Source organism: Cavia porcellus, unplaced genomic scaffold (genome assembly GCF_034190915.1).
Source record: "Cavia porcellus strain 051 isolate PalLab524CR breed Dunkin Hartley unplaced genomic scaffold, mCavPor4.1 scaffold_22, whole genome shotgun sequence".
NCBI lineage: Eukaryota > Metazoa > Chordata > Mammalia > Rodentia > Caviidae > Cavia > Cavia porcellus.
Genome location: NW_026947505.1, coordinates 48916425 through 48936948, shown reverse-complemented (window position 1 = coordinate 48936948; position 20524 = coordinate 48916425). Strand labels below are relative to the sequence as shown.

Sequence of the window (20524 nt, the reverse complement as noted above, 5' to 3'; positions counted from 1 at the left end):
ATCTTCCTCATTGGACTATTTTTCATACCTTGGAGAGTTTGTTCAGTCCTTCCTATTTGCCAGGAACACTTTTAGCAAGCAGCAAGTATGTGCCAAACTCTGTGCCATGCCAGTTTGATTGCCTTTTTTTTTTGCCAACACAGTAATATTTGTCTCCTTCAGGACACTGCCTCAAAGGCCTCTCTTCCTTTCATAACTCAAGAAGTTTTTTTTTCTCCCATCAGGCGTTAAGTGTCCACCTTATACCACATTATTACAATCATTACTTGACTGTCCACTCCCATGGAAGGCCCATGACGAAAGCCTTTCTCTCAGTGTGGTCAGTGACTGGGCCAATCAGCAGCACCTAAGAGGTACTTAACCACTGCTGACTGGTATCTCTGGTATCTCTACAAGAGGACTAGCTTAGAGTGTTTACCCAAAGAAAAGAAGTGGGTCCAGGTTTCATCAACACAGGCCTATTCAACAGGAGTTAGTGAGTTGGTAAAACTGCTTCATCCCTATGTTATTCTATGCTATCAAAATGCACTGGGTAAATGCTATGATGGTTCGTTTTAAAAATTATTTTTGGGTTTATGTCACATTTTATTGTAAATTTTTATCATAGATTTTATTTTGTAATTGAAATTTAGCTCCTAGAAGCTGGGCTTTTATAATGCAAAATATATTTTACCATGTGAAATATAGAATACGAACTCCTTTTCTGTGCTGTAAAGGCAGTGTATTTCAGAATGTAACCAAATATGAGCTGAACCCAGACAGACATAAACATTTAAAAATGAAAAATAAAATTGTGATTTAAAGTCAACAATGCCCGTTAAAGAGTGTTGGCATATAGTTGTGGTTATTTATTGTACAGTCATTTCTAAAACCTGCAATTATGACACTGGCATTTTTCCAGTATAGTATTTTATAATGTTGTCTGATTTGTTTACCATAACCCAAAGCATTTATGTAGTTTAAAATAAATACTGATTTTACCTTGTATACCTGCCTTGGCAGCATATCTTTTTATTCACTAAAGTTCTAAATCTCTGTTGAGGAATAAGGTTACAGTATGATTTTGTTAACTAAGATAAAAAAGTAATGAAAAGTGTTTAATATGTTATACATATGTATTAAAGCATTGTAAACTCAACATTTGGTCAGCAACTGTATCAGTCTGGTTTTGTTTATTGTTATTTGAGAAGACTGTGTTTACACGATGACTCATAGCAAAAGCATTATTTTTAGGCGTCTTACCTCTCCTCCTTTCCATTCCAGATGCTCATATTCGGCTGCATAGTACTCAGAGAGTCAAATCTTACCATAGGACTAAGTCCCACCTTCCATGTTTTCAGTAATTACTTATGTTTTATTACTGTATATTCCAGAAATGTAACAACCAGTAGAGCCTGAAGCTGCAGCTGTACCCGCATAGTCTAAAAGCTTTAAAAGCTTTACTTTGGGGAATAAAACTAGAAAGATGAAATAGAGATTTTCCTCAGTGTAGTGAAACAAAATAAAATTAATACCCCCTTAAAATAAATGGCAGTGAGGGGAAGCAATATTTCTTGTGATAGATAAAAGCCAAGGAACACAAAATCAGCATTTAAAATGTGCGAACTCAGAGTCTTAAAAGAAACTAATGAGTGCAGTTTTTTGTTATTAAATCCTGAAACATATACAAGGTATTTGTTAGGCAAAACTATGAAAACTAGAGATAATAAAAGGACATGTCAGGTCAAATGGAAAGTTTTCCTTTTTCAGTGGAGGGGCTCCATTTTGTATCGCTCAATCAGCTCAGATCTCCATCTTGAACTCACAGTCACAGTCTTTTGTTACTGGAGGCAATACTGAAGATTCAAACTCTGTATGTCTTCAGTTTTGTTTTATTCATCTGCAGAGTTCCAGTGGGGGAAAAATGGATTTGAAATCCAAATTTCTCCCTAAATTCACCAGTGCCCCTTAACAGGCTCTGTTACCTGAGAAAGTTACTTTATTTCTGAGCTTCTGCTTCTTGATCTATAAACCAAAGTTTCTCATGATGCCTTTCCTAAGTCTTAGGACAGTGCTGAAACTTTTAGAGCTTTCAATAGCAAACAGCTGGCTACGGCATGCGTGACATACATTTGCCACCACTGTCCTAGGACTATGCTGAGGAAGAGTCAGAAACTTAAACTATGCAATGTCCTACAAGTTTCATGTGTGTCCTGTTATAATTCCCATCTACAGATAGAGAAAGATGGGAAGACGCTAACTAGGCTCTGAAAAGCCATACTGCAACTAAATGGAAAATCTGGTTCCAGAACGCTCTGTAATTTCACTGTTTCTCAAAATTGGCACTTTTGACATTTATTATGGGAGTCGTTTTGTGCATTTTAAGATGTGAAGTAACATCTCTGCCTCTGTGTACTAGATGCTAGTAGGTATCCCATCACAGGTGTCAACACCTGTCTCCATACATTGCCAGACAGATCATTGGTGGGCAGAGTTGTCCCCCAGATGAGAGAAGCTGGTCTGTATGACGTTAGAGCTACAGTTCTAACTTTCTGTACTGTCATTCCTGTTCTAATACTCCACAGTATAGTAACTTGCAGAATTGTTGATTCATCCATCCTTTTCTAGTGTTTGGATGTGCAGTGACATTGTCTTCTTGTAAGTTGGTAAGCTTCCTGTCCCTGTGAACTGCTTTATGGAGGCAGAACATCATCTGCCAGCAGTGCTATCCCACAGCAGGCCCAAAGTCAGGCTCAAGAACCTGTGGACTCCCTTTCCATAAATTCTGTAATCATTCCTTAGTGGTTCACTGATTGGTCTCCTGAAACAGTCCCTTCCCATGTTGTATATTCATGGGATCCTAACATCTGTTATTAACTAAGAGATGAGGGAAAATAACATACAGATCTTCACAGCCACCATCTCATTTGATATCCACAATAAACCCTTGAAGTTTATATCAATTATCCATGTTTACATTTTGTTTAGGAATCTTAACCTTTCTCCTGCATTTGTTCCTTCAATTTTGAGGCTCTCACTGCAAAACTTGATGTAGAAACTCAGCAGGAAGTTGATACGGAAACTCAGCAGGTTTCTTCCGTACCAGCACTGTATGAAGAGTAGCATCCTTCTGAGTTACTCAACATAAAGCAGATGCCGCCTGCCCTGCATGACTCTGCCTTTTTACTTTCCCCTTAACAGGGATCATTAAATATATGCCTCCCTGATTGCATTTGGGGACTTAGGAACTGACTTTCCTGATGCTGTTGACAGATGTCCCGCATTTCTCAGGAGGGGAATGTTTTTACTTCTATTTCGTACCCCAGCGCACCTTTCCTGGTCAAGCATTATCTTCCCCAGCCTCTCACACTTCCCAATCAGTGTTTCTACGTTTGTTTCTCTTCTTGGTATTATCACAATTCCCAAATTATTGTCACCTCTGAACTACAACTTTCTAAACTTTTGATTGACTTTATCAGTATTTATTTCTCTGAGGTTAAAACTATTTGGAAATTAGACGCATTTGATCTCAGCTTCATTAATAGTCTGAAAATATTTTTTGTAAATAAGCAATATAAATTAAAGTTTCTTTCAAACTAGGTTTTAAGATGAATTGTTACTGATAAACACAATAAATATAATTGTATGTGATTAAAACTATCAGCATGACCTGAGGAGAAGCTGGTATAATTACCAGCAGTGATGAGGTCTTAGAATTGCCTAGGAGTCTCTGAGACTCAGAATTCTGCTTATGGAAGGTCCAAAACAGTAGTTGGAACCAATGGGAGAAAAAACTGAATTATTTCATGGCAATATAACTTTAGTGTCAATTAAATCTTTATTTTTTTCTTTAAACCGTATGTGAATCATTTTGATTACTCTGCTTCATTTAAAAAAGACTAATTGGCTCTTGCTTATAAAATGCAATCTTGGCCCCACTAAGTCCCTTTTCCTTTGGAATATACATTCTTATTGAGCAGACTTTCCTAGTTCTAATTTAATGTGCATGTAGTATCACTGTGTCATATCAAAGCACTGTGAGCTTTTCTTTCTTTTCCAGGTGGCCTTTTTGAAGATGTAACTGTTGAAGCTTAGGCATGCTGCTTCTCTGGCAAACAGCTGTCCCTGACACAGCACACTGAAGGCCAGCCCTCAGCTCTGTGGGCATCGATCGCAAAGATAAGAACCAGAGATACAGGCTGAGAGCTCTTCATTGAAGTTTTGAATTTACTTGTTTGCATATATTCTTTATACATGCTTTGGATCTCTGAAAACCCAGAGCTGTGAAGAAAGTTGTAGTAGCAGGTTGTCAGCAGGCTAAGTATAGAAGTTTCATCTCTGCTCCCCACAGAGAGGAATATTCAAATCTGTGCTGTGTCAGCACCACCTGGAACTATATGAGCTAATGGAGACCCATCTGTCCCAGGTGGGATGCAGCAAGGGACTTTATTGGTGGAACTGAGTATTAACTGCTGTAAATCTGAGGAAATAAACTTTTAAAGAGCTTCTTAGGTTTGTTTAAGACAACACCAAAAAATATACATAGAAAGAGAACTTTTTATACCTTATTCAGAGGAGCTGCTTGGCAGATATTTGTTGAATGAATGATTATCCAATTAAAGGTCTCCTGACTGCAGGCCTACATGTGTCCTTTTGTTCTTTATTTCTTTTACCACATACTATTGCAAATTAATACGTATACCTCACTAGTGTCTGGGTGTGCACCATCTTATCCTTTGATACCACAGCAAATAGTTAGGAAAATACTGAACGAGAATGATAGAAATAAATGCAAATCCTAAAGAGCAAGGCTGCCTCCCAGTTTTACAAACAAGGTTGGAGGCTTGCCTAGACTTACACAACAGGGCCCCAAACTAGGTCTAGACCAAAGTGGATCCATGTTTTCTGCTTGAGATTTCGTCCTTATCTCTGACATCTTTCTTTACACTCTGCAGTATTAATGCTAGACAACAGAGTACCTCAATGTATTTCATTCCTTAAAAGACCCGGGTTTTGGGCTGAGGATTTAGCTCAGCGGCATAAGCACCTGCCTTGCAAGCAGGCAGTCGTGAGTTCGATCCCCGGTACCGATAAAAAGGAAAAAGACCCGGGTTTTCTGTCCCTAAGTTCCTAACATCATTAGAACCCGTGCCGCTTGGCATTATAATTTGGTGAACAGGCCACAATTTCATCTTCCTTGTACTTCAACCAAAACACTTGTCCCACCAGCTGAGCAAGAGGCCCCTCTCTTAATTCTGTAACTGGTCGACTGATACAGGAATAAAGCCCATCTGTTTGATCTCACAGTACTACTTTATTAAGCACAGTTTGAAACATTGAACTCCTAGTGTTATGTCCAAGACTCACAGCCATAGAGAATTAGTTTGGCTTCACTTAAGCCACTAGGCTCCGAAACATCACGCTGATTTTTCATGCTTTTGGTTTCTATCATTACGAAACAGGGCTTCTCACCCTCAGCACTATTTACATTTCGGCTTGGACAGTTCTTTGTTTTGGAAGACTGCCCTGTGCATTGGAGGATGTTGAGCAGCATCCCTGGCCTCTACCCACCAGGTTCCAGCATCACATTCTCCTCCACTCCCAGCTGTGATAACCAAAAGTGTGTGCAGATACTACCATGCGTGACAAAATCAATTGCAGCTAAAAAATACCTCTATAAAAGCTGCGGCCTGAAAAAAAAGTTTTTTCACAGACTATGGTTGTACATTGCCAACGGCATAAATCTTTATAAAATCTAAATCTTTTTTTGACATACAGCCTGGCCTTAGCATACGTTCTTAAGGTTTAACCTTTTAAAGTTTCCACATCATCAGTCATAGATTATGTCATAGCTATGAATGACTATAAATTTTGTATCTCCTCAGGAAAACAGCACTATTGAGTAGATTAGGACATCCTATGTAGAACTTCAGTCTTTGGTCTTAAGTTTCACACCATGAATGGGAACTTTGAGTGTGATTGTTCCTTAGAATTCAGTTTTTATTGATCTAGTAATCAATATTGGAATAAATTAGATAAACCAGAGTTCAGCCTATGCAAACAATTTCAGATATTTTTTCTCCCTCTGAGAAAAGAAGCCATCAGCATACTAGATGTACTGTTATGGTTTACATAGTGAAGGCACTAATGGTGCAAAAGATAACTTAGTTCTGTTTTAAAAGTCCTGCTAGAAGGATATTCTATTTTCTTAAAAGTATAATTCTCTATTATATTTTGTTAATTTGTTTTTAAAATTGTTTATTTTATTAGTACATGTTTGTAATACATAATGATTGCATCCATCGTGGGGAGTTGTTTCATGTACGTAACTCATCTAATATTCTGACATGTTTTTTTTTCCCCCTGAATCAGGTTGAGTCAAAGTAAGTTAGACACATTCACCTCCATCTGGGGCCAATGGAAGGACAGAGCTGAACTCCTTTCTGAAAGCGTAGTATGGAGAGTTGAGATGGAATAAGTGTGAGAAATTCTGAGGGACAGGACTGCCTGGTGGTCATGCAGCACATACAAAGGACAGATTTTCGAAACTGTTCGCAGTTGCACCTGTCATATAGCTGAAAACCTTGTCACAGAGTGAAGTGGGCAAGATTCTTCCCTGGTTGGGAAGGGAAAGCCCACACAGCTGACCATCAGCTCAAAGTGGGTTGCTAATATCTACTCAGTGGATAGGTCTGAGGCATAACATATCTAAATTGTTAAAAGTCCACTTTGTGGCCCCAAGGAGTAGGGAAGAAGGATATTACGGTTCAGATCCAAAATGCCCCCCTCAAATCTCAAGTACTCAGAGATAAGACTTTTGGGGAAATGATTGAATCATAAAAATTCTAACTTCATTAGCGGTTAAATCTGTTAATCAGGGCATAATTGGATGATAATACCTAGAGACAATGGAAACAGGAGGTGAGAACTAGTTCAAAGGACTGGATCATGAGGACATTACCTTGAGGACCCTTCTCCCACCTCTTTCTAGCTGCCATAAGCTGAGCGGGCTTCCTTCTCACCCTCCTCCAGGAGGTCTCTGCTTGCCACAGGCATAAGAGCAATGAAACTAGCTGACCAGAGATTGAAACCTTCAGCCAAAGTAAAGCTTTCCTTCTTTACACTACTTATGTTAGGCATTTTGTCACAGTGGTTGAAAGCTGGCTAACACTAAGAGAAGCAGAGATTTATATAATTTTTCTCTTTATCAAAGAGAAAGTTTCCTTGTGTGTGTGTGTGTCCAAATCAAAAGGAGAAAGAAATAGCATTAAAAACATTTAATTTGGTTAAACCATACTAGGGGGCAAAAAAGGATTAATGTTGACACATTCTGCCTTTGCCATAGGAATTTCAGAATTGTTTGGTAGCATTCTTGGTATGCCTAATAACCACAGAATTTTGAAATACTGTTAAGAGTTTATCAAGGACCGGGGGAATAGGAGAATATCAAGTGTTTAGTCCACATTTTATATCTATAAAAACTACTATAAATAAGTAGTTCTTCAAAAGCATTCTCAGCTTGTATAAAATTATGATACTAGGACAAAATAGACCTGTTGGAAACTATTGGCCACTCATTTTGTCAAACCAAACTACAAGCCTGTTAATTTAGTGCATAGGCTACTACATGTCAGACCTAGGTATGAGTACTGCAGATAAGATGATAAAACACAGTTTTTCCATCATAAAACTTGCATTTTCATGAAAGGAGCAGACAGAAAATTATAGAGTAATTTCAGAAAATAAGCACAATGAGGGAAAAGGTGAATAAAGGAAATATGATGGGAGGTCTATTTCAGACAAGAAAGCATAAGTCAAGTTGAAAATATATGTAAACCTCAGATATCATCTATGGCCAAGATAATTTTAGTAAGAGTGAATGGAGATACATTATGAAATGCCAACAGACTGAATACAAACTGTAACCTTACATCATTTTGCCTAAAAACAACTAAATAAAGACTCATAAATATCAGCAAAACTTGTTTGATTCCACTGGTTTCAGAAAAAAGATTCAACTAAAACCAGACATGCTGATATACCTGGCTTTGTGCTAGCCCTTTGATAATTAAGCTCCCTCAGTAGCCAGTGTAGTAAGAAGTGCTGATCATGTTAAATAGTTTTGCATGATAGATAAAGCCAGCCTCATTTTGTCCTTGAACATTTGTTTTTGTGCTTAGTATATAGCAAAGATTAATTGGGACCCATGCTGTGTTATAATTCAGGAATGTAGAAATGACCGGTACCTCTTAGTCTGTAATCAGAAAAAGAATCATCATTTATCTCATCAAAAGGGTGATTCGACTAATTGTATCTAAAGGTTCTGCACATTTTAAAATCTTAAATGTGCAAGACCACTCAGTGTACCTTGAAGTAACAGTTCCTCGTTGTTCTTATTTTGAGAAGCTGCAAGACTTCATCTACTGAATCAGAACTTGTCATCCTTAATGTGAAAGAATTCTCCATGAATAACTAAGACAAATCTTCTCAAAACAACATTTAGTAATGCTACTCTTCCTATAAAAATATGGCCATATTTTCACTCAGCAATAAACTAAATCAATTCATTTTCAATTCTGTTATACACAACCTGATTGAGCTTTTATACAAATCTCTTCATATTTTTGATATTCAGCATTCTATGGATAAGATATTTTTCTTATTGTTTTGAAGGTAAAAGGTGAAAATAATATTTTTGCCATATTTTTATGATTGATACTCTAGTGGGTTTTTCTTTTTGCAAATTTCAATATATCTGCTAAAAATACTCAAATCTTGAGCACCATCAATGGCTAATTTAAAAACAGCAGCAGCAGCAATAAATTGTCCTTTGAGGGTTCTGGTTAAAATCCCTAAACAAAAAACAATAACCACAAAAAACCAGGACTTGGGGCTGGGGATTTAGCTCAGTGGCATAAGTACCTTCCTTGCAAGCAGGCGGTTGTGAGTTTCGATCCCTGGTACCGATAAAAAGAAAAAAAAAAAAAAAAAAAAAATAGAAAGTTGCATGCAAAAAACCAGGACTTGCTACAGTGATTGAAATGATGCAACAGAGATTGCTTCCTAAGCAACTTCTGTACACATCACAAGCAAATGGCTTCAGACATAAATTAGGGGCATCTCTGCTTAGCAGATTGGGCTCCCTGCTCTCTGATAAACAGACTATGCAGGTATTTGCTAAAAAACTCAGTGATCCACACCCTATTAATTATACTGCTAGTTGCCTGACACTTCACTCCTGCCTCGATGATCCGTGGGCAGAAGACTGCCCTCTAGACTCATTACACCCTCCCCGCCCTATATCTGTACCAAGTCTGCGAATGTGTTTCCTATTGCATTGGCTTATTGGACTCGTGCATTCCGTCTGAAGGACCAGCCTCAGTTTCACCATGGTTACCAGGATAACAAATATCAAGTTCCCAGAGCCAGAGCCCTGGTCAGGCAAAGCTAAACCAGCCTTGGGTCACAAGCCACAAAGGTGTCTCAAGGTATAAATAATGGTTTTGTGTTAAGGGACCCCCTGGTGTGTCCACCACCCCTCCTTCTCCTGTTACAGCAGCATTGCCAGCTGTCTGAGTTTAGCTGGGGCCTCTTGAAATATGTACTTACTCTTTGCCCCGAAGCCTTCCAGCTGTGAGGAAACCGTGGCATGCTCTCTGCAGATTTTCTTTCTAGGAAAGCAACTGCAGAAATAAAACATGAGGGCTCACAATGTGATGGAGTCTGGCTTATTTTTCCACTGGAAACCTGTGAAAGAAGCAAACTCTTGTGTGGGAGGGAATATCCCTTCATATCCCCTCCCTCAGCTGGACCATTTCTAGGAAAATAAAGGCAGAAATGCTGATCTTTGCTGGTGCTTGGTCACTGTGATAATCTATTTCCTGGATCAGGAATTAAGAGTTGATAACTTTGTGGTCTCTTCTAATGAAATTTTCTCCTCAGAAGGTGGTAACATAAGTACTCGTCATAGTTTTCTGTTCCATAACAGTGTATTTTGGCACATAAAGTATATCAGCCACTATCCTATCTGAAAAATTAGCTGCAGCTCTTGTCCCCACCCCTATCCAAATATTCTGAACAATAAATTTAGTAATGGGAACTATAAATTCTTTAAATTATTAATATGATTATAAAGTTGAATGTCAACATTAACATAGAATTTTTGAAGTAAGGTTCATGATGGAACAGGGGAGCTGAAATAAATTTCTGTAATTCAATTCAGAATAATTGAGAAATGATTACAAAGTGGTCTAGCGTAGGTTCTGTTTCTATCCCAGGCAGGTGTTTGCTATTAACATTAAGAGAAAAATAGTTGAAATATATTTTATATTTTGTATAGAAACCATGGATTTTAAGTGCATGTGTTAGAAAACTTCAGAGGAACAAAGAAAATTTAGTTAGTGAAATACAGTTTCTCTGTTTCTTTCCAGCTCTGTGACAATAATTCATGGAGATTTTAGAAGAGCCAGTTGCAATGCTTGTGTTTATTTCTTCATCTGCTTTCCTCCACCAAACTGACAGTGTCCTTTAAATAAACAAAGGCTGCCACCTGTGGGACACCTGCCAATGAACGCAGTGCTTATTTGGGTGGGACAGAAATTTAGAGTAGTGATGAGACACAGTGAATAGAGGTGACCCTTGCACAGAAGAGTGGGATGGTGCTGAGCCATTGGGCTGCATCTCAGCATCTGAAGGAGTTCAGAGAACTCCCTCTGGTCCTGAGCGGGAGGAGGCAGGGTTTTACATAAGCCTGCAATGATGATTATGATTTGGGAACACAAAATGGCAGACACCCAGGAAGAATGATGATGTAAAATCATAAGGACATGTGACCATGGCAAGAAGGGAGATCGAGCACAAATGGCAAAGTAGAAAAAGCTCTTGCAAAAAGTTCTTTCTTGTGGAAAGTGCTAAATGCCACTAAGGGGCTCAAGCAAAGTTTTGTTTTGATTTTTTCAGGAATTAAGCACAACATGACAGGAAATATTTTTCTTTAATTAACATAAGGGCCTTTTGAGCTATAGAATTTGGATTTAAGTGTCAGAGAGGTCTATAGTCTTGCTACTAGGATTGAAATGCCACATGTGCAATCATGAGCACATTTCTCAAGCTCATCTTTAAAATGAGATTTAAAAAAGAAAACAAAATGCAAAAATCCAGTTTCAGTGTAGTCCTACCTACCCCAGAAGGCTGAGGCAGGAGTATTGCTTGAGTTCAGGAATTTATAACATAGTGAGTCTCTGTCTCAATAAACACATGCATGCTTGCCTTCATACATACAAACATACATAAACAATACATGTTTTTGAGGAGTTTTGAGTATAGAAATAGTTAACTATGCATGTTTAAGGGTTTTAAATATTAAAAGAGTTAAAGGTTTTGAGGATTAAGAGTTAAACAAGCATAATGTTAGAACAGCCCCTGGTACTTAGTGTGCAGTATGTTTTAGTTATAGTGATGGTTCTGTGTATTTTTGCTGCTCTCTAAACCCCCTCAAGATATCCAGTAAAGCTTTTTTTTTATGACTTTGAAAAGGAAATAACATGCAAGTGATACATTAGAAAAGTTCATCTGGTAGCAGAGAGCAAGACTGAGAAAAAAATTTTAAAAACCTATTGTTGTAAGACAAAAACAGACTTTCCAATTCCAAAAAATTGTCAAAGAATGTCTCGATCAAATAACGTTATCAGTATTTTTCTGTTCTATGTTTAATTATTTTTGCAAGCCATTAAAAGTACAATAGGACACACATTTACAAGTCATATCAGCTTCTCTCTCACAGTACAGGACAACCCATTCTAACCATTTTTATATAGACCTTTTAAAATGAGTTCTTTTTCATAGTCTTGGGAACAGAAAAGCTTTTGCAAAAATGTCTAAATGAGAAAAAGAATTCACCCTAAATGTATCCTATGAGACATCCTACAAGAGTGACTGCTGGACTAAAGTACAGTTACCTTGTATATATAAATTTCTGAAAGTACCAAGAATCCTTATACCTTGTTCAGGACCATTGGTTCTCAGGGGAACAAGACAGTGTCTTCCCACATAAACAAATGTTACTGCTCTATCATTCTTAATTTTCCCATTCATTTTCTTTTATTTATGTTTAGCATTATACTATGTGGTCACAGCAATATAAAATATGGACACTCCATCAGAAGTACTACAGATGAGGAAGAAGTTATTGAGTGTTACTAAAGTTTAAATACGTGAGTATGTTTCTTCTGAAAGAATAGTTCAGCATATCCTTGAAATGAACTGGGACTCAGTGATTGAATAACCTGCTTTTACACATTCCCTACCAACACAGAGACATAGGCAAAACGAAGTCAAATAGCAGGAATAAACCATCTTTCTGATTCTTATTCGCACTATTTAAAGCTCCCTTCAAAATACTTTTACTGTACCCTGGGTGCTCTGTGAGGACCCATATGTATCATCTAACATCCTCCACCTCATGGCATCTGTGTTTCCCCCTCCCCCTTAGTCTCTACGGCATCATTTGGGGTTGATGATCTTCAATATTAAGGTGTCCACCAAAGGATGTTCTGGGTGAGGTATGGCCCTTCTCCCAGCCAGGGGCGGCCACTGGAGCATAAGGTGCAATAGTTTTGGAAAGTTTCATAAACCAAAGTAATACTTTGTAGGGTGCACATTTTGTGTTGCACTTTGTGACACATCTCAAAGCAGTATGTTGTCTGCATCCCAGCATCTGTAATGATAGGATTTTAGTAAAAGTTACTCTTTTCAGTTTTTTAAATTTTATGGCAAGCTCTTATCCCAACCCAGGGTCTAGACTTAGGGACAGTCAAACACAAAAAACACCATTTTACACAAGCTCCTGAGCAGAATTGTTTCTTCTGTTACAGTAAGTTTCCTGGGAAGTCTCTTGGTTCTGCATGTAAACAGACTCAGGCCAAGAAATCCCAGATGTCAGCACAGTTTGGGTTCAAGTGAGGACTTCAAATATAATTATATTTTTCTTATTCTATTTTTACAGAAGTCCTATGATATAAACATTAATCTTTTTTCTTTTTTACTTTTCAAGCAGCTATGAAGAATTATTAAGTTTGTGGTTCTGGTTATAGTGAAAGTTTATTAAATTTAGTTGATTTTTGCAACTACATTCTACCCTGAGAGAACTGTATTCTCTGTATCTTAGGTCATTTGATTTTGTTTTATTGAGAAAATTGCTATGAAATAAAACTTCCATATGGAGTGTTTAACTGAACTTTGGAATCAATTCATCATGACTCTTTCCATGTGCATGTGTGTGCGTGTGTGTGCGCGCACATGTATGGGTGCACATGTCTTTATGTATACATGTAACAAAATTAAGCAACATTTGTTGAAGGGTGAGTGCTCCCTGCAGGCAGGCCCAGTGTTTTATTGACCTTCTTAATTTTGTGCCTCGCACAATGCCTAATGCAAAGAATAAACTCAGTAGATATTGGCTTCATTAATTTTTTTATTGGAAACATTAATATTGGAAAACTAGAAAAGTTATGTCTGTAGCTTGATTGATTTGAGTCAATCCAGTCTTACAAAATGATCATACATCCCCTTCTAAAAATATCAGTACCCTTAAGATTTGTCTCCAGTATCAGTTCCTTTAAAAATGTTCCCAACTCAAAAATATTTAGTATTTATTTCTTGAAAATATATTTCTTAAAAGCATAGTGATTAAGTTGTTGATCCTATAGGAGAGGTTTTGAAGACCGTTACTTATGAGTTTAAAATGTAAATGAACTTTCAAGGTTTGTTAAATTATACAGTCTTAAATGAATATAATGACCAGGCATACAAATCGGTTCTGTCATGACTCTTTTCTGACCTGGTTTGGAAATTTCCCACTAAGTGGCTCTTTATCTAATATTAATTCCTGAGATGACAGACACAGGATTTCATTGTCGAGTTAGTGGAAGCTGTGCGCTCTGATTAGCTGCTTTGCCCTTTTTGAAGCTTTGATTTATTGGGGCAGAGCAAGCACTGGCTTTTGTAGTGGTGAAGGAAACTCGGGTGAGGAATAATTATAGCTCTCCCTTTGTGGCTGAAAAAATATAAAGGTTATTTTCATTATATTGTTATAGAAATTGTTCAAAAACAGAAGACATTGTAATAACTAGAAGCCCAAAGAATGACACTGAACTACTGTTTCAGTTAACTTAAAAATTGTTAGAATCATATTTTAAAGCAGATTGGCCCTGCTGAATCTTTATCTTGATTTTACAGAGAACAATGTCTCTTCCAATCTGGCATCAGTAGCATTTCTGCAGCTTTCAGGCAAGTTATATTTGCCAAAACAAAGTGTGGGCAGTGAACTGGGTAGTAGTACTTTCCACCAGAGAAAAATGTTGCCAAAGAGGCATCCAAAACAGAGATGCTAAGAGAATTTATGCCAAAAAAAGTTGCAAACATTAGACATTACCAAAATGTGTATTTTCAAATTTTTATCAACACTACCAAATTTGTTTGAGTTTCCCAATATTTCATTCTTTTTCATACCATGAAAAGCTTGTATTTTGGTGAACAAAATTCTTTACTACATGATATTTCTATTAAAATATATTAGAGAAACCTTACAGAATCAGAACATATTCTACAATATGATGAAGGTTGTATTTCTCCTTCTGAACCATCCAAGACACTGTCTAAGCATCACTAACTCTTCCAGTCTCATGGGTAATTCCAAAATCAAACTACAGCTCCTAGATTAAAAAGTAGGTAAGATTTCCGGTTCTTGCATAGGAAGTAATGTGAGCAGTAGGAATTAATTCCATGGGTGGATGGTTTGGGGTGAGGAAAAGAGAGCATCCAAAGCAGAAAACAGTAACTGGGAAAATGGTGGGAAGTAGGAAAGTTCTGGGTTGTAGATGGTTAATAATCTGGTTTAGTAACAGGTACTATGTTAGGCATTGATAGTATACTGGGTCGTAACTCATTTATTTGTCAAAGCAGCATTCTATAGAGGAAACCTTTCCTGTCAATATCATATAGTTGATGAAACTAAGCCTGGGAGAGACCCACCCAATAATTACCCAATAATTCAACCCAAAATTATACAACTACAGAGATCCAGGGCTAGTATGTTATGCTAGGTCAGCAGGATTCAGCCTGAACTCTTAGCCACAGTTTCTTTCATCTGAGACAGAGAAGAGAGCCTTTGTAAAGGTGCAGAGGTCCATAGGGAAGTGACAAATACTGTGGAATCAGTAGAACACTCAGGCTCTTTTTCAAACAGATTCTTGGACAGTTGCAAGGGTATGTATTTACCTGCTCTTTATAGCCACCTGGCCTAAAAACCAACTCCATCATTGTTCCCACCTTCTTGGGCAGACCTCCTCTTAAAGTCAGTTCCTGAGTTATGCCATCCTCATGATATGCTCAGGCATCCAACCCAGGGCCTGAAGAGTCAAGGTCTCTCCATCCTCACAATCCGCCTTTTCCTCTCCCTCTCTCCTTGTTCTCTACCTACTATGGCTCTGCTTCCCACCATCATATTCTTACTTGGGCTAGTAAACCACTCTTTCTTCCTACCTCCTCCAGTTGCCCCAGGGCATCCAACAGTTGAAAGAAAAATTTCTGAGGCCAGATCTGAGTATATGGCACACAGGCTTCACTGTTCCATGTGGCCTTGCAGTATTCTATCCCGACTCCTCAGCCTCCCTGTCAATGACATCCAGCTTTGAGTCCTGCAGCAGACTGAGTGTTTATGTCCCCCCAAATGCATATATTGAAATTCTAACCCCTAGTGGGATGGTATCAGGAGACTTTTGGGAGACTATTAGGTCATGAAGTGATACTCTCAGGTATGGGGTTAGTTCCCTTCTAAAAGAGTTCCCAGAGAGCCTTCTCCCTCTCTGTTCCCGCTGAAGACACAGTGATAAGCCAGTGGTCTGGAAACTGGAAGAGGCTTCTCATAACAACCCAATCAGTTAGCACTCTGATCTCTCTAACTTTAGCTCCTAGAATAATAAGAGATAAATTTAAGTTGTTCGGGAGTCACATAGTCTGTGGTCTGTATTATAGAAATTTGGACTGAGATAGTCCCCTGACTACATTTCCATTCTACTTCGTCCACATATTTCCAAAATTTAGTGAACACACTAAACAGATTCTTGAGATCTATTTTACACTTTCAAGCTTCCTCTTCTTCCCTTGTCAATGAAACACGCTTGCCTGAAACTTGTCCAAATCATATTCCCTTTCTTTAAAACCTTCACTCTCCCAGGTAAAATTAGTTTCTCCCCTGAAACCTTCTTGTGTAACCTCATATTTCAAAATTTTCATTCTCTGCATTATATCATAAACTTTGAGTTTTAGACTTTATTAGGCTATAAGACTTTCATGAGGAAAGAATCCGTCATACTTATCAGCATGATTATACTACTGTGATTGTTAATTGTGATCTGTCAGTTTCACTTGAGTAAGAATTGCCTAGCAGATTAGTAAATAGTGTATCCCAGTGATTACATGAAGGCTGTAAATGAAGAGGGAAAACTCATTCTGGATGTGAGTGACAGTTGACCAATGGACTTGTAACCTGGAAAGACTAAAAAGTAAAAGAAACAAGTCTTCCCTTTTTTTCTTTGGAGAAGCTCCAGTCTTCACCAGTGCCTTTGGATTTTTATTCCTTCTTTTTTCTACTGAAGATTGAACTTAAGGACTTCCCCTGAGCTATATCCCAAGTCCTTTTATAAAAGTATTTTGGAACAAGATCATAAAAAAGTTATTAAATTGCCAAGAAGGGCTGTAATTTGTAATTCTCCTGTCTCATCCTTCCAGAATGCTACCACACCCAGATTTTTTTCAATTTTTAAAATTTAAATTAATATTTTATTTGTGACATTTTTAATCTGTGTGTATTTAGAGGTATATTTTAAATTCTGTGCATTTGGCCACTTTCCGCATTGTGGGTACTGATTTTGAAATGGGTTTAACTGTAGTCAAAAAATACATGCACACTTGGGAAAGTATTGATACTTCCTTTTTTGCAATTGGTCTATTTTCTTCCATAAGGTTTTATTTATTTATTTATTTTTTTGTCTTTGAACTTTTTGTTTTTCATGTTGTTATTACCATATTTCTCTTTTCTTAACTTTGAAAAATCTGCAGATTACTAATTCATTTACAGACTCTAAAAAACAAAAGAAATCTAATATATTCAAATACACTTTAGGTACTTTAACAATTCTTTTGAGAAATCCCACTGGAACTCTCCATTTTCTAGCATTTCCTATCAACATTATATTCTTCTCCCCTACCAACTCTCCCCTTCAGTATAGTTATATTTGTTCTAGAAACTTTAAGATTAGTAATAAAATATCTTCTTTTCCTCTGCAATAGACTGCTATCTATCAAATTCACAATTTTTAAGGACATTGGAACTATTTCATTTACCTTTCTCTCCCTCTTCCAACACTGTCACTTGTCAATGTATTTGTGCATCAAGGCTAATAACATTTACATTCTACTTTGTAGCCATAATTAAGTATTCCCTTAAAGATGAAGCCTATACACAGCATTTGCATTATATTATTTAAATGTTATTTACATAACAACCAAGTTTTATGCTATGACTGGATTTCCTTTAGTTTGGCTTCTAGGTTCTAATCCAAGGGCTATTCACAGGGACACTGAGACAGAGTCTGTTTCATACACTCCTACCTTTTGTTCAGAATCCTGCAGTATTTCATGTCCTGTCTTGGAACGATTTTTTTTTTTTTTTTTAGTTTTGCCTGCATTTTCACTGAGAATTTCAATGCCTTTTCTTGCGGGGACAAAGATATCTTTAATACTGTGGGCTTCTTATTCTATGTCTTGTTCACAATCCAATCTAGTATTTCTAAAGATCACTGTTTGCTTCATTCTAATGTAGTACATTTAACAAATACTGGCCTTCCTTTGTTTAAAAATAATGCATCCTGTGACCTTTCTCATATCCTGAAATCCATCCAGAGTTCTTTTTAAGGATACGAAGTTTCTTAACTATTTTCATGGATTTTAGTTGAACCTCTCCCCTCCCAGAACCACATCTGTCCTCTACCTACTGCCCAAAGGATCTCCTCCACCATGCAGGGAAGGCTGCTTAGATGGAAGCACAGAGGAGTATACGATGCCCAAGAAATCTCGCGAGATTTTGGGACACCTTGCCTGAAGCTGTCTTGAGCTGCAGGATTTCCTGGGAATCCACTATTCTGTTGACCTCTGGAGGCTCACAGTTTGCTTAGTGCTTTATACCTACACCTGCAACTGCTTGTTGAGGCTGCCTTTGGATTTTTGTCCCCAGATTGTTCTGGCGTTCTATGCCTTCCAATGCACACCCTTCAGTTTTCTTACACCAACTTTTACTACAATGTACAGTGTCCTCCAGGCCTTTGACCTTCGATTGTGTCTTGTATTTCATGTCCTGTCATCTGCAGCACGAAGATAGCCATTCTGCATTCTTCCTCCTATGATTCCAGAAGGAGTAAACTTCCTTTTAAAATCTTTTATATAATCACACATATTGTACATCAAATCTGTTCATCTAGTGAACCCCACTGTAATACTACTTTGTAGTACTTTCACAGAAAGGAATTCTGCTGCAATGAATACACAAGCACTTGGTCCTGAGCAGAGGCTATCTTGGAAAATGACCTTGATAGGCCCTGTCTTCTGTTACCCAGAGGACTGTCCTCAACAAGCCAGCATCCCTTGAAGAAGCAATGGGGGCACTTGGGGAAAGGTAACTTAGAAACATATACAACAGATTTTACCATGTAAAGCCCCAGCTAGGCTCACTGAGACACAGGCAAGGAGTAAAGAGTTTACAGAATTATTTACCTTGGCAAATTCTTCATATTGTGTGATATTCATTTCATAAAAATGGAAGATCCCAAATCATTTCTTATCTTATTGGTGTGTGTATAATTGGCATAAGGCCAGATTTGGCAGTAAGCTAGAATGTTGTACAGAATTAAATCCATATATATTATTTAAAAATAAAAATTGGCAAAGTTGTTTGTATGTATTTATGGAAAACAATGGATTATGATTTTTTAAGACAATACAGAATGATTAAATCAAACCAAACAACATATCCGTCACCACAACACTTTTTGAACATTTGAAATTTGCTCTGTTGGCAGTATTGAAATGTGCTGTACTCAGTTATTAAATATATTCACTGCTTTGGTAATTAATCTAAAAAAATTATTCAAAGTTATGCCAGTCAAAGCATACAAACCTGTCAGGAGGAGTAAGTTTGATTTTTTAAGAACAATTTCATAGATATTATAAACTATATCACACATGATTTTACAAAATTCTATTGTACTAGCTGCTAAATAGATATGAAATGAACGAAGGTGACATAAATAATGATCTACATTTCAGCATGTAACTACTCAGTTTGGACTACTCTGGGACAGTGGAGTTATTTGTGCTAACAAAATAGAACAATAGCCATATACAGACTCATGCAAGTGGGTTATCCTAGTCCCTCAAACACATGAGTAGCTTTGCTAGGAAGTGGCAAGCCCAAACAAAGTGGTCTTCCCTCCCTTCACATGACAGTTGTAAACCTTAGAACTCCATGTGTAGTAAAGGCATGTAAAAATATGTTTGTTGTTGTGTATAAAATACAGTTAGATAATAAGCTTGGGTAATTATAAGCAGATATTTTACCTGTTTAGAAAAATATTGGAATATAGTAAAATCTTGGATTTTGAGCATAATTTACTCTGGAAACATGCTTTAATCCAAAATATTTGTGTAACAAAGTAAATTTCCTCATAAGAAATACTGGTAACTTAGATGAGGCTTGCTGTTGGGAGATGGTCACATACAATCCTGCAGTGATAGGGTGAACTACTGACTCAGTTGCAATCATATAATGTTTGGTATCATATACTGCTCATATTGCCAGACATCACTGTAAATGAAGTTAAAATTTATTAGAAATGTTTACTCATCCTGTAGAACACTTGCAGAACAAGTTACTTGTAATCCAAGGTTTTACTATATCTGAAAAACACCCAAAAATTCTGGGGGATGTAGACACATTCTCTGTTGGGCAGTGCTGAACCATGCCTTGTGAAACATTTAGATTTCCTGGCTTCCCATAAATGCTCACAACATTCTTAAATGTTATGACAACACAACATAGTCCCATCAATTTTGAAAATGGTCCTGGAAGCCAGTATCATTTCACCAAGAAACTCTATCCTAACTTTATGAGAAAATAAATTCAAAAAACCTAAGTGAATCACCAAAGTTGACTTTGCTAGAAAGTACACAAATCTGTCTCTTACCCCTAATGCAGTGCTATTTTACTAGTTGGTTGTATTTGTATACACAGTCATATATGCTATATTTGTGCATATTTACATATGTATGACATTTGTTATATTTAAAAATTGTTTAATTAGTATTTGACTATGCTGAATTGTATAAAAACCTGTTCTGATATTTTTGATTAAAATTAATTTAGTCATATTGCTCAATTCAGGTAAAACGGTATATGTAACACAGACTAAGTGCAGGAAAATGTATAACCTAT

At 37.2% G+C, this 20524-nt stretch overlaps 1 protein-coding gene across 6 annotated transcripts in view; it reads left to right on the top strand.

The window, feature by feature from the left end:
* Ube3d (ubiquitin protein ligase E3D) overlaps positions 1-4615 on the top strand; it is a 134967-nt gene extending 130352 nt beyond the window's left edge. For all 6 annotated transcript variants that reach the window (XM_063233159.1, XM_063233157.1, XM_013158110.3 and 3 more), the window contains one exon: positions 4040-4615. In XM_063233159.1, the coding sequence (XP_063089229.1) occupies positions 4040-4052 (13 nt within the window). In that variant the 3' untranslated portion in view covers positions 4053-4615. The remainder of the gene's footprint in view (positions 1-4039) is intronic.
* Positions 4616-20524: the final 15909 nt, after the last annotated feature.